General features: G+C 38.1%; 1 protein-coding gene across 2 annotated transcripts in view; it reads left to right on the top strand.

Moving 5' to 3' along the window:
• PDE7B (phosphodiesterase 7B) overlaps positions 1–17,117 on the top strand; it is a 344,257-nt gene that overhangs the window by 83,051 nt on the left and 244,089 nt on the right. Inside the window, exon 2 of one of the 2 annotated variants that reach the window (XM_010379468.2) lies at positions 16,244–16,304. In XM_010379468.2, the coding sequence (XP_010377770.1) occupies positions 16,244–16,304 (61 nt within the window). Of the gene's footprint in view, positions 1–16,222; positions 16,305–17,117 lie in introns of those variants that run through there. The other variant, XM_010379467.2, reaches the window with a different exon arrangement.

Raw genomic sequence — 17,117 nt, 5'->3', positions numbered from 1 at the left:
TTTTCAATGCATTCAGTTGTTTGGAGTTTGGAGGGAAGTGGAGGAGGCAGGCAATGAGAGAAAGGATGAAATCAAGTGAGACCCTAGGATGCTGGGTTGTGTAGCTGAGCTGGAAAATAAGAATAATCAACAATGCTATAAAAATTATTTTCAAGATATTCAGCTTCCATATATCTTAATGGTACATGCGTGACCAAGACTACAATATACTTTTATGATTCGCCATAAGATTTCTGAGGCTACTTGGAGTTCTATGTGTCATTGACAGTTTGCATAATTTTTCATATTCATTTTTCAAAGGTATATTTTGCCAGAGCCCTTTGACTTTATTATTCTTATAATCCAAATAGTTTCCTTATGAAGAAATATTCTTGCCAACTCACCTAACCACATATTTGAAACATCAGATGTTAATAGGTTGGCTGACATTTTATCTTTTGTAAAATGTGCCTTACCTTAAAGGTTTTCCACTTTAAAAATCAAAAAAGAGGTTTACTTTCCTTTTTAGAAAGTAAAAGCCACATACAGGTTCAAATTTGAAAATAAAGACTAGTAATGATTCCCTATAACTAACACACATGCCCAATGAGTAGTTAAAGATACTCAAGACCAGATCTTGATTTTAAACCTTTATGTGGATCCATTCCATAATTTTACTCCTTTATTCCTCAATTTTGCCTAAGTGATCTCTGTAAAATAATATTCTTTGATTATCCAATGCGAGTGATAGCACATGAATTACGTGTGATCTGTTTGTATAGATGACGTTGAGAATGTTATTTAATAACAAGAGCATGTTTTTGAAAATAAAAATTACTCTTGGGGTTTGGATGAAGAAATGTTTCACTAACAAAGAGCTCTGAAAGAATGTTGACCTCAGTTAAAGTGAAGGTATGAATGGTGGCAGGCCAAGAAAACAACTGAATATTAGTTTCTTGATTCCAAAGGTTTAATATTTTCACTTATAGTAAATGAGTAACAATGATAAAATTTTTTTCCCGGAAATAAAAACAATGGAATATATTACGGGAAGTGTTACAAGGGACTGTCTCCTCTCTTAACAACTTGAAAACAAATGAGAGATTTTTCAACATGAAGAACACAATTCCACAATGATAGCATGGTGCACAATACATCATTTTTTGGAAGATTTTGAGGCTTAAAGACTTCAGTCTAGGTTTAATACCCTTAGCAATATACATCTGTGTACATATGTATGGGGAATGGTAATCTGTGTATAAACATGCACACAAACAGAAATGTACATTGAACTAAAAATCTTTGTAAAATGAGGTGGCGGGAGTGGGGAGCAAGATTTTAAAAACAGATGTTCATTAAAACTTTTTTGTTACCACACACACACACACACACACACACTGGTATACACACTATTTCAAAAGCAGAATAGAATATATTAATATAAATAAAGTAGACCTGGATTCAGACCCTAAGGACTTCATGGATTAATAGACAAAGAAAAAAATGTAAAGTAGAAAGTGGCTTAAAAAATTTATAGGAAATTCAGGAAAGAAGAATGTTAACTTAGGTTCAAAAACAATCAGGAAAGTGTCATAAAAGATTGCCATTTCTGATATAAAAAAATAGAACGAATGAATCAGCCCTACTATTCGATAGCACAACAGGGTGACTATAATTAATAATTACTTAACTATACATTTTTAAATAACTTAAAGAGCGTAATTGGATTGTTTGCAACTCAATAGATAAATGCCTGAGGGGCTGGATACCCCATTCTCATGATGTGCTTATTTCACATTGCATGCCTGCATCCAAACATCTCATACACCCGATAGATATATACACCTACTATTTACCCACACAAATTAAAAATAAATTTTTAAAAAATCACCATTTCAGTTAGGCCTTGAATAGTAGGGATAATTTGAACATATGGAGAAGGGGAGGCAAACATTGAAGTTTAAAAAAATGGAGAAAGAGATAGATAAATATATAGATACGCACATTCACGAAATCGTACTATTGAGCCAGGAGCTTTCCTGATCATATCTAATCCCCAGGACAACCTGTGAGGCAGAAAGTTTTCTTCACATTCCGGAGATGAGAAAGCAGGTTCAGAAAGTCTCCTGCGGTCATGGGACTGGGAGGTGCCATGCAGAAGCTGTGGGACCCAGAGCCCACGTTCTCTGGCTCCACTTGTTTACACTTCCTCAATGATTTGGAGACATGAGCTTGTAGGACAAAGCAAAGAGCAAAGCTTCTCTTTGATTGGAGAGCAAGATAGCACAATTCCCAAAGTGGAAAGTAGGGTTTTTCCTTCTTCTTCTGTTTTACCTGACAAGGGCCAGAATTTAAGGGTCTGTTAGTCATAGATGGCATGGAGTATGCACTCCCTGTGTGCTGGGCACTGTGCTGAGAACCTTCTGTGTGTTATCTCATTTGATCTCTTAAGAGCTCTGTCTCCATGATTTTCAGTGAAAGCACAGAGGGTTAGAATAAGGTCATTTCCAAGGTCAAAGAGCTAGAATACGGTGGAGTTGTGATTCAAACTCACTGTTACTAGACTCCAGACAAGAACCTGGGGTCCTAATCACTAAACATAGTGCACTACAAGGCACAGTTATGTAACATATCTCTTATGTATCTGCATATAAATATGCATGCATACATACATTGTGTTTACTTTGTGTGTACACACACACACGTGCACAAGATACACCCCTCAAAAATTTCATACCTATCAGTGATCTCCAGGTATGCTTGTGTTTACATGTTTGAGTTTAATACAGTTCGTTTAATGATGTTACTTGGTGATATTTTCTTCATTTGGCCATGAATTAAAGAGCATTTACTGGGCACCTGCTTTAAGCCAAACATTCTGTGGACAGCAGGATTCAAAGCTAAGATATAACTCCTGCCCTTAAATAAGCTGGTAGGTTTAATAACATTGGTCTATATGTAATGCATTATTTTGAAAGTTATTTCCTATTATTGTGTTCAATTTATTTTTTGATAAATTGAACATAGAGATCACAGTTTTAAATTACAAGGCTAAAACGATTCAAATAAGCAAAAACATCCTAGTTTGCTAACCATCAGTTAAATAATAAGCATTGTTAAATGATGAATATATATGATATTGCAATGTCAGTTTCACAGGCAGATTTACTAGGAAGCTAATGAAGTGTGATCTTCAAGATTCTTCAATTTCATTGATACATTCTAAGATTCTATTCTTATTTTTGTGACCATTCATTTGTATTCGTTTTCTTAAGAGTCCTCCCTTTGTATTTTATAAATTTTCGGATCTAAGAGGACCAAATATGCCCCTGGTCAGTCTTTAATAATTTAAAGACAACCCAATGATTTGGGATTGATTTCACAGTCCACAAAAAATAAAGAACTATTTCTTCCTTATATCTCTGTTGGTACTCACTTCTATTTAGTATTTGCATTTTAGTTACTCCAGTAGATACCCATAGTAGAGCATAAGTACTAATAAAAATTAAAACTCATGTCAATGATTATCTCTACTTATAAAGAAGCCTGCAGAGGGTCTTGAAGCAATAAAGTAATTTGAATGAAAACTACAAACCATGAATAACATGGCACCTACTACTTCAAATAATCCCCAAGTGAACCTTATATAACTTTTCTTCTTGGACATTTGAAACACTTTGCTAGTTTAACTCCTTAACCCTGTACTAATGAGATAGAATATAGGTATTACCTCCATTTACAGGATATGGACTCTGATCAAGGAGATTTAAAACAAATTTTGTTTATTTAATTTTGGTAATATTTGCCAGTGAAAAGAGCTGCTATTTAAAAATATATATATTTGGGCCAGGTGCAGTGGCTCACACCTATAATCCCAGCACTTCGGGAGGCCAAGGCGGGCGGATCACGTGAGGTCAGGAGTTCAAGACCAGCCTGGCCAACATGGTGAAACTCTGTCCCTACTAAAAAAATAAATACAAATATTAGCTGGGCACAGTGGTGAGTGCCTGTAATCCCAGCTACTCAGGAGGCTGAGGCAGGAGAATCGCTTGAACCCGGGAGGCAGATGTTGCAGTGAGTTGAGATTGCACCATTGCACTCCAGCCTGGTGACAAGAGTGAAACTCCACCTCAAAAAAAAAAAAAAAAAAAAAAAAAAATATATATATATATATATATATATATATGATATATATATTTTATATAGACAGAAGAAATATATATAAATATACATATATCTATTTGAGATGGACAAGTCTATATATATATATCATGAATATATATATATTCATTATTCTTGCTCTCCAGGAAAAATATCTTTCAAAAACATTGAAAAATATTTCAACACTCAAAGAATGGAGAAATCTTTGCCCTCAGGTTTGACTCCACCTGAAGCATCTGTAATAGATTCACTGCATGGCCCCAGATGCTAACTTCTTAGTGGAGTAATGGCATCAAAACTTGTAATTTGAACTAATTTAAGTATAACTTTATTCACATATTCTTCTCTTTAAGGATTTTTGTCTCACAGATTTTAATTGCAGTAATAAATGGGTTCAGTGTATTTTTGCCCCAAATTATGTATTCATTCTTTCAGCTAAGCAATATTTATTGAGAACCTATGATATGATGGATATTGATCCTAGTGCTGGAAGCAGCAATGAATTAGACAGAAAGTCTCTACTTTCATGAAGTGAAGGAGAACTTTGAGGAGGTGTCTTTCAAGTATTGCTCTTGCCAAAGTCTGTTGTGGAGTTTGGTAAACTGTACCAAAGTAGTATATGACTGCTAGCAAAATACACATGATTTCATTTTGACTTGCAGCTTATAAAACCTGTCAGTCATTTCTTCAAAATATTGGATTTTCTAGCTCTAGCTTGGGGTTGCCATTGATTGCCAGTAGAATTTAACGAAATTTCCTTTCTGAGGCCAACTGCGTATCTCAGCGCTGTCCATGTAGAAATGGTCAATACAATTTGACCAGTAATAGTTTTTTGATTGTCTATGGGAACATCTGGATCTTTGACCTCACAAGTAGTTAAACAACAAGCCCTTATCCCTGTGCAAAAGTGTTTGTTCCTGTGTGGCTCAGAGGCTCTGTGTTTGCATGTTGGGCTTCATGTTCTGGAAGTCATTTTCTCTAGCAGTGAGGTTATTTAATTCCAAGGACTGGTTTGAATTTCTTTTTAAACTATAAGTGTATGGGATTACATTTAATTGCTGGTTTATGTACAGGAGCATTGCTGCACTGAGCTGCAAGGAGCACATTATAAGTACTCATTTGTCCTGAGTAAATATTCATTCAGTTACAGACTGGATGAGAGCCCATGAATCTCTGAATCATGATGTCTGGAGATCTGGACATCAGATATGCAAATATCTGGAGACATTGCTGATATTATCTATTAACGTTTTGCTATCTGTAGGGTCTTATAAAGTAGCTTGACAATTGCAGTGTAAATCAGGAAAATGAATGCCTAAAGCTTGGACACGTTGACCAGATGGCTGGAGTTTAACAAGTGTGAGTACATATTTGTTGGCAACACACAATCAGACAAAAAGGCGCTCGTCCCAGCAGCTCACAGTGACGTCTGTCCAGGAGCAACAGCAACACAGACTGAGGCCTTGCTGAACATTATATCAGGCTCAGGGGCAGGAACATATGGTCTTGTTCTGGTTCAAATCTTCCTCTGAAGGTGACAGTCAAGTCAAGGAATGATTTTCTTGAAGTACAGCATGCTCTTCCAGCAGTTTCTGAGAGGGAGATGTCCCTAAAAGGGTGAAGAGGGGGCATTTGTTCCAGGACCCTGGTTCCTCCACCTTTCAGGATCCAGAGGCCTAACTGTTCATCACCCCTTTTAGCTCATTCTCAGCGCTCACTCTCTGCATGATTCAGAAGGCCACATTCTTCATAATACAGTCATGCTAGACTTGGAATTTTGACAAGCCATGTTCTCATTTCTATGATCTATGCTTCATAAAGACCATATGGAGTATACTGAATCTAAAGAAATCTATCTGATTGTGAACACACTGTGTGAGGCACTACTGAGAAGGGAGTTGGAGTGAGGAGGGCCTCTGGTGGCATTGTCTAACTTGGCTGATTGACACAACTAAAAGTGTTAGACATAATTGGGAGGATGTCATTAGACACTCACTAACAAGGTGGTACCCCACTTAGGAGAACCCTTTTTCCACCTAAGGGTCCTGTTCAGTGTGGCGAGGAGTGACATTGGTCAGCAAACACGGCTGCTGCATGTGGTACTCATGTTACAGAAACTTCCTAAACCCTTTCGGGATCTCTCTCTATTGCCTTGAACAGATGGCCTGTGAGCTACGGGGCCTTCTTCCAGATCCATGGCCTGCAACATCTAGGCTTGTGTCCAATCACTAAATGGAGTCCTGCAGGGCCCTTCCTGATCTGGCTCCTGCCAACTTCCCCAGCCTTGTGTCTCTCCACTCTCCAGTTCTACTGGTTATCTGAATCCCATTCCCTTTAGCCATTCTTCATTTCCTTCATTTCCTCAATCGCCTTCAGACTTTTGCATCCACAGTTTCTCATTCTTAGAGCAAACATCCTCCCAGCTTATCTTGCACCTCCAACCTCCACTGAAGACTTAATACTAGTTTTTCTCTCCCCTACTTTATCAGAATACATTATTCAGAAACTTTTCCACAACCCATCAGGATGTAGCCAGTTTGGCTGATCACCTAGAAGAGACCCCTTTTTCCCAAATCTAGGTGGGTTCTTCCCGCTTCCTCAATGCCAAGGATAAGGGCACATCAGACAGGGTCACCGCCTCCATCCTGCCCCAATGACCTCTGCTCTCTAGACCTCTGGTCTTGCAGGCTAACGTCTGAATGACCAGGGCTCTCCATCATGGGAGGAGCAAAATCTTCCCCTGATTTATATGGTAGAACTGTGCTTTGTATCTTGTACACACTATCACCAAATGACCCTATTCTGCTTCTACCTCCTTCCTTCCACAAAGCCACATACACAGCAGGCCCCATTGTAGTTTTAGGCTATATAAGATGCTTTCACATATATTACATTTCTGTAGAGGAGTGAGCATTGTTACTCCCTCTACTCTATAATGAGTTTTGAAAGGATAGGCCAACTGTGACTAAGATCACACAGCTGTTGAGGAATAGGCGTGGGATTTGAAACCTGATATACTCAGTTCTTTCCATTATGTGCACCAATCTGTTCTCTTTCTTTCTTTTTTTTTTTTTTTTTTTTCTATATTGCCTCCTGTTTTCTCCAACACAAAGTGTCTGTGAACTTCACCTTTTAAAAATGACTATATATAAGTGAAATGTGTTTGGCTTTAGTTGTTTGCCTTCACAGATGTGTCTATCTTTCTGGTAGAGAGACACAAAGTATGGCTAGGCGCCAACCCTTGGGATTCTGAGACAATAAGTAAAAGATGAAATAGTATTGCAAAATTCTGACATTTTTGCACTGTGTATCAAGATTTGTGGCATATGTATTTGTGTCTGCTACAGGAAAATTCCTAGAGCACATACCAGAATTATTCCCAAAGTGCCTTGAACTGAGATGTCAAGTCAGTTCCTATAACTGGGTGCACTAGAGACTCCAGTGTATTCCACACCATCAGCCTTCACAGGTACAGGTTTTTCTAAAATGGAACTTGTGCAGAGGTTATAGTCATTTTGCACAATGAAAGAAGCTGTCTTCAGTGTGCATTTCGATGTGTGCTATGGGAGTCAGGACTAACTATGACTCATGCAGACAATGCTGCATGACTTGGAGAGTGCAACGTAAGACACAATGTCTCTGAGCCTGCACCACGCCATCTGACCTCAAGATCTCCCCGCAGGAGTACAAGGAGATCTTAGCCATATAGCCTTTCTATTGCCCTCTACTGTCTAGGGATAAAATGACAGAAAACACAGTTCTGCATTTTGGAAGTTTGCTTAAGAACTAAAAAAATAAAAATAAAAATTACTCTTGGGCTGAAACCAGGTTTTCCAAGTTTTGGTTCATAATAAGTAGTTTTTAAACATTTAAAAATAGGAGTATGTAATAAAATGCTGAGAGACTCTCTGGAGACCGCTGCTGCTGGCACTGCTCTAATAGAAAGCATACGCCATTGAGCTAACATTCTGTTCTTTGACTGAAGAAGAAAACAAAGCTGTTAAAAGCTGGTAAGCTCATTTTCCAATAGCAATAGCATTAATATCTTTCAAGTCACTCCTAACCATAGCTAATTAGAGGTTTATAAGGGATGGCTCTTCTGGAAGGGTCACCTCAGGTTACGTAGCCCACAGATTTGCTATTGATTGTTGGCAACAATGGATTTGTGTAGAATTTCTGCTCAGCTCGAGGTGATTATCCTTTTTCTTCTTTTTCTTTTGCTGGTGTGTCTCTTATTTTGACTGGCTAAGGTTGGGCTGGACGATGAGGCCCTGATTTGAAAGCAGTGCCAGGTTGTTGCTGGAGATCTGCACTGACAGATTGTTGAAAACTTATTAGTCTCTGACGTTTTAACAGCCTGCAATGGGATAGAAATCTGCTCTTTCACTGGAAAAGCTTAAAAAGGAAAACATGAGCTCGAGCTGAAATCAGCTCCAGTTCCAAATCTGCCGTCCTCTGGCACCAGAGTGCTGAGGGCTGCCACAGTGTGTAGAGATTGAGGCCTCACTGTGCCACCCACATGGTAGACAGGACTCTGCATAAAATGATGTGGACCTGGATCACTGTCAAGTACGAGACCCTGAAAATGCATCTTCTGGGAGCTGGGGTGTTCTCAACACTAGGTGCTAATGGCTTCAGCAGCAGGAGAAATCAGCCTCGCTGAGGTTTCAACTGGGTGGTTGGGGGTTTCTTTTGGTCATAGCCATTCTATGAGATAATTCAAGAAAAAGGCCTAAAAACACTTTGGCTTGGTATTCCTCTTTGGGGGTCACTTCTACCTCAAATGGGCAAAATGATGGACACCAGTATCATTGGTGAGAGACATCTGGAGCCAATTAAGAGCTTTCATACAGAGATAACTATATTGTAATTATTTGATACAATGTTAAAGTAATTCATTAAGCATCTTGGTTCTTCCAAAGCAAACCAAGCCTCTCCAGTCCAGCCCATAAAGATTTTTTTTTTAAATCACTATTGACCCCAATTTTTCTCCAATCCCCTCTGTGATGTCCACTTTGATTAAGCTCTCTGCTTTCACCCACAGCAGTTTTGCTCCCATCCTTGGCAGCTGCTTGCAAGATCCTAACTAAGGTTCTGGACTTTGCCCAGGCAGCTATCTATGCCTGGAGAAGTCCTCTCTTTTACCAGACAACTCTTTCCTATGCTCCAGACTCAGGCCTGCAGTCGTCTCTTTCAAAGCCTTCTCCAGTAACCCCAGTCAGGGGTGGGTACCCAGCATTGAAAGGGCCCATAGCCTTCTATGTTCTGACTTCAGAGTAGGCTACAAACTTCTTAAGGACAGGACCTAGCCCGAATCTCATTTCATTTTGTATCCACACTCATGGTACAGTGTCAGCACAGGGTAGGCACTCAGTAATGTCTTGCTGACTGTTCACTTATTCATTCACTCACTTGATGGACATTAATGGAGATCCAAACTTCCAGGCACTGTCAGGGAGTTCAGTCTCTTAACAGGAGATATCTTTTTATGCTCTACAGACCTAAACTGCTTTCTCTCCAGGCCTATCTTGTAGGGGTCTGTCTTTGATTAGTACCATTCCGTTCTTGGTTGGGGAAAAGTGTAAGATGAGAACTGACCCAGATGTTTGGAAATGTCATCTCAATGTCAGGTTTTGCCCTTCATCAGCCCATCGCAGCTGCACATCATGTGGCTGCATCTATGGCAGTGCTTACTGGTGTGTATGCAAAAAGGTCCTGGAAAAATAATCTCTTCTCACACTACCCCAGAAAACTTCAGAATAGCCCACAGAATTACGGTAAAGAATTATTCATTCATTAATTTAATTAACATTGGGAGTGCCCATTATGCATTAGTCATTGTCCTAGACATTTAGGGATTCAGTGGTGAGCAAATGAAATAGATGCAATCCCAATGGATATATCAGCACACAGGCATTTGCCTTATTTACCTACAACCTCATTTGGGAAATTCATGTATTATATGGTAAACTTGCAGAATCGAAGTAAGCACAAAGGAAGTGAGGGTAGGGGTGAAGGCAGCCTGTGCTGAAGCTATGCCTACTCCAGATTCCCTTTGTCACTCTTGGGAGAGACAAGATGTACTTTACTTTCCACTCAACTTCAGCAGCTTCCCCACAGACTGACCATGGTTAGCACTTTTTCAGCTCAAGAAACTTAGGTTTGATTTTTTTTCCCCCCCAAAAATGACTCTAGTCATATGTCAGGGGTTCTTTTTGTTTTGGTTTGGTTTGGTTTGGTTTGTTTTAACGAGCTATCTAGCACAATCATGGAGTGCGTGGGTTTTTCTGCATTTCTGCAATAGCATTCAGTGTTTAGTTCCCAGCTTCGTGGGTATCAAGAGGCAATGCACCAATACATTTCTAAGCCCTGGATCACTGCCATGGTGCTGTGTTCTTGAAGTCAACAACTCAGTGATGCTTCCCAGTTTTCCATTTTCTCAATTGTGACCCACTGGCCTAGTAGGCTCCCAGCTTGGTGAGTCAATTTCACAGTGTTGTTTTGAGTGTCATTTCTGGAGGGCTAACCATTCTGGAGGGCTAACCTAATCCTCCAATAATTTCATAAATATCTAATTCCCTTTATTAAATTCCTTTCTGCTAAAAAACAATTATAAATGTGAGAAGAACATAATAAAAGAACCATAGCCTATTAATTTCTTTCTGATAACATTTAACATTACCTACTTGCAGAAAACTGTTATTTTCTCAGCTGACACTCAGGCAAACCTCTAAGCATCAAGGATTTCTGTCTTTGGTTTTATTTGTTTGCTAATGTTTCCACGGTTCTGAAGATATCAAGACACATTCTCTAAAAAGATTAGTTTCTGGAGGCCTGCTGAGAGAATAATAAATTCAAGTTATAGTAATTACTCAGAAAAATAAAAAGATATATGGAAGCTTATCTGAAGCAGAAAAAACATTAACTGGTTTAAGAAAGCTGGAAGTGCTGTCAATTGAACAATGAGAACAAAAACGTGAGCTTTTCACTGTTTTAAATAACTTCTATTGAATATGATGTGGGACTATTACCAATATTTTAATATTATCAATTGGTTATAATTTTTCTTTAAGGAAAAGAGATTCATTTAATACATAAGGGTGACTTTAAAAATGACTCCTAATATCAATTTTTTTGTAACTAAACATACGTTGAAAGTGATGATAAAATTCAGTTTACTTAAGAGAAACATATTTTGTATACATTTTTTAGTTCATGGAAATTATATTATTTTAATTTAAAAATTATCTTAATGTAAGGATAGGTGCAGCAATTTGTATTGTGTTTAAACAGCAAATTAAAATTACTTATATCTATTGTGTACAACATGATGCTTTGAGATATGTGTACATTGTGAAATGGCTAAATCAAGCTAATCAACATATGCCTTACCTCACATACTTAACATTTTGTGGTGAGAATACTTAAAATCTACTCTCTTAGCAATTTTCAAATGTGCAATACATTGTTATTGCTATAGTCACCATGTTGTACAATAGATTTCTTGAACTTATCCCTCCTAAGTAAGATTTTGTAATATTTTACTAATATTTCTCCAATTTCACCCTCTAACCTCACAACCTCCCAAGCTCCTGGTAACTATTATTCTACTCTCTGCTTCTACAAATTCAACTTTTTTGAATTCAACATAGAAGTGAGATTAAACAGTATTTGTCTTTCTGTACCTGGCTTATTTCATTTAACATAATGTCCCCCAGATTCATCTGTTATCACAAATGACAAGATTTCCTTCTTTTTTCAAGAGTGAATAATATCCCATTGTGTGTGTATATATCACATTTTCTTTAGCCATTCAACTGTTGATGAACACTTAGGTTGGCCCCATGCCTTGGCTATTGTGAATAATAGATGCAATATTTTATAGCATTCATCTTTCTCTTCCTGAATAAAAGTCCAATTTTAGATATAATGTGGAAAATTCTTAATAAATAAATAAAAATTAGCAACCAACTTGTGAAATATTGTGACTTTTAAAATTAGAAGAATTTCTTCATTTTCAATCCTAAAAACTAATATGGGAATTAAAATAGAATTTTACTGGATGAGTTAAATTTATTAATTTTTATTTTTGTATTACAGTCTTATCTACAATAATTTAAATCAGTACATTCTTGTGCATAATGAAGTAAAAACTAAACTTGCAATGATACTATGATGTAGATTATATTACCCTGTTTTACAGATAAGAAGGCAGATTTGCAAAACTAAATGCCCATGATAGAACAGTGATAAGAGGAGGCAGTGACAAGATTTGAATTTTGATCAGTCTGATCCAAAGCCTGTGCTCTACTACATGGCAATTCTTGCAAACAGCCAGTGGTTAGTGGGTCAGAGAAGAGGATAAAAGTAAAGATAGTCTATTTGGCCAAGGCAATGAGCAGGTCAAAAGTAGCCAATATTTGAGAATCTATGTATCTCGGTCAAGCATCCGGTAACCTGTCAACATTTATTCTATCCATCATTGGAGAAGAGTATTCCATAGTGAGTGGTACTGCCTGTGCCTCAATTTTCTACTCTGCTAAAGGAGTACAATGAGAGTGTGAAAAGTAGATGCACAGCACTTAGAACAAGGCTTAGCCCATAATGAGGGTGCAAATGTTAGCAAGTCCACAAATATTTAGTCTACCTAATCCACAAAGATTTATGAAGGCCCTGGTATGAACAAGGTAGCAGGGTTACAATAATGAGGCATGTTAGGAACACTAACAATGAACATGGTTTGACTTTATGGTCTCTGAGGGCAATGGACATTACACACATGAATTCATATCCTCTGTGCTATGGAAGGAGATCATGCGCCAGCAGGATCTCTCTGTTGCTAGCAGAGATCCAGCCCGTTGGACGAGGTCTTCAATAACTATGCCCTATTATCTGAAGGCAGTGTTGGCTGGGAGAGATGGGCACGAACAAGGCAGGTTGGTCTCAATATTTCAGACACAGAAGACAAGACAAAGATAGAATCCCTAAGGAGAGATTCAATCCTGAGAATTAGACAGAATCCTGGTGAGCAGCACCAGGTACAAAGTCAGGGTCACCTGGCAGCACGGTGCTTGGATGGGGACTCCCAGCAAGTTTGACTAGAGCATAGAAGGAGAAGTGTTGCAGCACCCAAGAACCCAGCAGGGCACAAGACATTCCCCCAGGGCAGATCCTGCAGTTTTCTGAAACTTAGACCCTGTGGCTTAGCCCAATTAATCTCGTAAACTGGGTCATCACCCTGGGTTGCACAGCAAGCAGGAGCCTGGCAGCAAAGGCTGGATAAACACTGGCATCAATAGGAAAAAGCACTAGAAAGAAACTGGTTTCTTTCAAGCCCTGAGAACAATCAGATTCCCTCGGGTATTGCTTTCAAATCTGTTACCATCATCAGGTAACTTTACAAAACAGGGCAATTAAAGAGCTAGGTAAAGGTGCCTCTGCAATTTTCCAGACCTCCAGGGAGAATAAGACAAGGAAGAGAACCACCTCATTGTCATTGGAAGGGCCACCACACCTGTTCTTGCTACTTGGTGATGAGCTTGTCCGGCCAGTGAACCCAGGCAGGCCATGACTGTTAAGGAATACATGCTTCACAGGAGTTTCAAAAACTCCTCCTGAATTTGTTTATGGCCAAGAAAGAGAGCACGACCCCAGCTCCTGTGCCCCTATTCACACCAATTTGCCAGTTGAGTGGCACATATAAGGCTGCCCTTGGGCTATGGTAGCAAAGAGAAGTTATGAAACCTCAACCCATCAACCCCAGCCCCTAGAGGCCCTACAAGGAAAGTAGGAAAGCTCTTCCTTCACAGCACATGTCTGGACTTCATCCTTAGCAAATGGCAGGGGAGCACCCTAGGGTCCTGGAGTTATTTCCTTGTAGGATGCAGAATGTGAATTGATAGAGCTTCCTAGCACTTTGTTTTGCCAAGAAGTTTAACATGTTTTTGGAAACCTCTGATCCTTCATTTTAAAATATTAACACTTTCAGGTCAAAAAATATCACTTTAAAATGCAGGTAATGCAGAAAATGCATCCTAGTAATTTGAAAAGGTTTAATGTCTGCCAAAACAACAAAATAGGAATAAACAGTATGATCAGACTCCATGGGTCATTAGTCCTCACATTTGCTTCTCTGACCTGACTTGGTGGCATACATTGGCATCCCCATGTTTACTTACGAACAAATGAAGCATGAAGAGATTAGGTGACATGATAAATATGACATGAGGTGAGCAGAGTAGCTGGGAAGAAAGCTCAAGATGTAGGATCTCCATTGAGAACTCAATGCTCTTTTGCCACCTTAAGTTGCATCCAACCTCCTTCCTCCACGGTCAGGCCTCTTGAATCACAAAAGCAGCTTTCTTTCTTTTCACATCACTGAACCAGCTGTCCAGCTCCTCCACGTAATGTAGGCCACCTTAAAAAAAAATGGATTGACTTGAATGTAACAGCATCATCCTTTCTCCTCTCAACTTGCCCCTCTTTGTACCAGAGGATGTCGTAATCAGGTGTGAAGAACATGAATTCTCACATCCAGGAATTTTTTCCCCTTAAATTACTTTGTCTTATAATGTATAACGTATAGATACAACAAAGATTGATGGGAGTGGAATTAACCAAGTTGTGAACAGTAAAAGGAAGAGGAAAACCAGTGAATGTAGCTCATCTTCAGTCTCCTTAAGGGCAAAGGAAATATGTAGTGAGAACAAGTTATTGATGAAGACAGTCCAGTCTGCTACCAAATGGCCTCTCAAGGAAGACTGGTGCAGAGATGTATTGTGCAAAGGGCCATTTTTATATTCAGAGTTGTGAATATGAGGACAATTCTTATTTCAAAATATTTGAAATGAAAAACATTCAGAGAAGAATTTAAGGGACGCATCATTACAGAAAAAATTGCTAGCCCCAGTGTGCCCTCCAACATTTCATTTCTCAGCATTTCTTCCCCCACCCTAAATTTGATGCTTCATTATTCATTGCATGAATCAACACTTATTTATCTGTTTTGTACCAAGACATTAAAGTTTTATATGAAGTTTCTCTAGTCTCTAGTTATAAATCTAGAAGACAACTTGCTATGTCATAGAGTATGAACATTTCATCTTTTCTGGATTTTGCAAATTTTTTTCTAAAGCGATTGTATCATTTTATACTCCATCCCACAATGCGTGAGAGTATCCATTTCTCTACAGTCTTGAAAACACTTGTTATTGCCAGACTTCTAAATTTCGTGAAATTGTTGAGTTGAAAATAAACCTCATTTTATCTTTAATTTGCTTGCTTCTGATCACAGCTATGGTTACATATGTTTTCTGTGTTTATTGACCATTCAGATTTCTCCTCTTCTATAAATTGCTTGCTCACGTCCTTTATCCGTTTTCCTGTTAGATGGTTATGTTCTCATTGATTTGAAAGATTTATGTGTATATTCAAGCGCTAACGCTTCGTCAATATATTCATCATACAAATGTGGCCTGTTCTTAAATAACTGATTGTATCTCTACAGGAATTTACCTTGCACAAAAGTTTTAACAAGCAAGTTAAAACTAAGACATAGATAAGAAAGTTGATATTTCTGTGAGTCTGTGAGTTCAGGAAAAGCATTATGAATGTCAGTTTTTCATTATTTATCTACCTGTTTTTCCTTCCAAGTTCAGAGAGATAAAGTACAGGCCACCTAGCTTTATGCTTGATAGTATCTCTGCTTTGCAGAGTGGGTAGTGTAGAATAATATGAGAGATGAATAAGGACCAACTTTGAGAATAGTTAGCCACAGATTATTGGGCCTAATAGATTGCATATCTTCCACTGAAATAGAAACTGTTTCAAACCAAGTGCATCTCTAGTCATGACTTCACATTGGAGTACACAGAATCAGCTTCATGCAGTGGCAGAAGGCATGCAGAAACAATCTATTCCAACTTATCCCTCAAATATTTTACTACCAGGCCAGTCTCTGCTCATGACATAAGTTCCTAGACTCAGGTAACCAATGAAAACAAAAGTAGAATAATGTTATGGTAATGTCAGGTCACATGGATATATTGCCTTGGGAATCTTGATACAAAATCTTAAAATAACCATGGCTATCTTTCTATTTCAGAGGTGTGGCGAAATCTTGTTTGAGAACCCCGATCAGAATGCCAAATGTGTTTGCATGCTGGGTAAGAAGGCTTCTCATTTTAAATATATTAAGCATGTTGATGTCATGTGGAGTTATCATTGTTCTGTTGCCTTTTTGACTGTCTCTCATTCCATTTTGAAGAGGCTGATAGGTTCTTTTATGGGTATATAGGCAGCTGTAACACATTTATATGTGTAACACTTGATGATGAGAAAAGATTTTGATTTTCTTAATTAGTCAGTCAAGGACCGTGCTTCTGAGTGTTTCAAAATTTTTCTTGGGTCATCAGCATAACATAGAATTAGGTGGTTTGTATTCAGGCAGCTATGATGAAAAGGTAATTCCTAAACCAGAGATGGATGATAAGATAGATAAGTAAATTATTAAGTCCTTACATCACAGTGCAAAACTCTTACTTAGAATTCCTGGAAGAAATGTATATTTAAACTACCGTAATCTGAAGTCAGCACAACTATTATCCACACAGCATTTGTAACAAAATAACAACATTGTAATGAATAACCATGTGTTCTTGTAGGACGATATATCATCAATGCCTTTGACAAACTCTTTTAATATGTACTGTTAGGTAATGAAGTTGGTATTATTTTCCTCATTATATAGGTTGGAAACAATTATAGAGAATATAAGTGATGCACTTAACCTCAAAGTGAGAAATGGTTCAAATCATGATATGAAAGTTTCTAAACAGTAAAATCTTAGGTCTAGTGTTTAGATCTTATTTAAGCCACTAAACTATGTCCAATAAAGTTGCAATTCATTATAGTAATAGAAGTAAACAGTAGCATGGATACATAAAAATAATTTCTAAACTTTATTTTCACCAAATTTT

This window comes from Rhinopithecus roxellana, chromosome 4 (assembly GCF_007565055.1).
Source record: "Rhinopithecus roxellana isolate Shanxi Qingling chromosome 4, ASM756505v1, whole genome shotgun sequence".
NCBI lineage: Eukaryota > Metazoa > Chordata > Mammalia > Primates > Cercopithecidae > Rhinopithecus > Rhinopithecus roxellana.
Note: the sequence above shows the minus strand (reverse complement) of the source record. Positions and strands in the feature narration are given on the sequence as shown.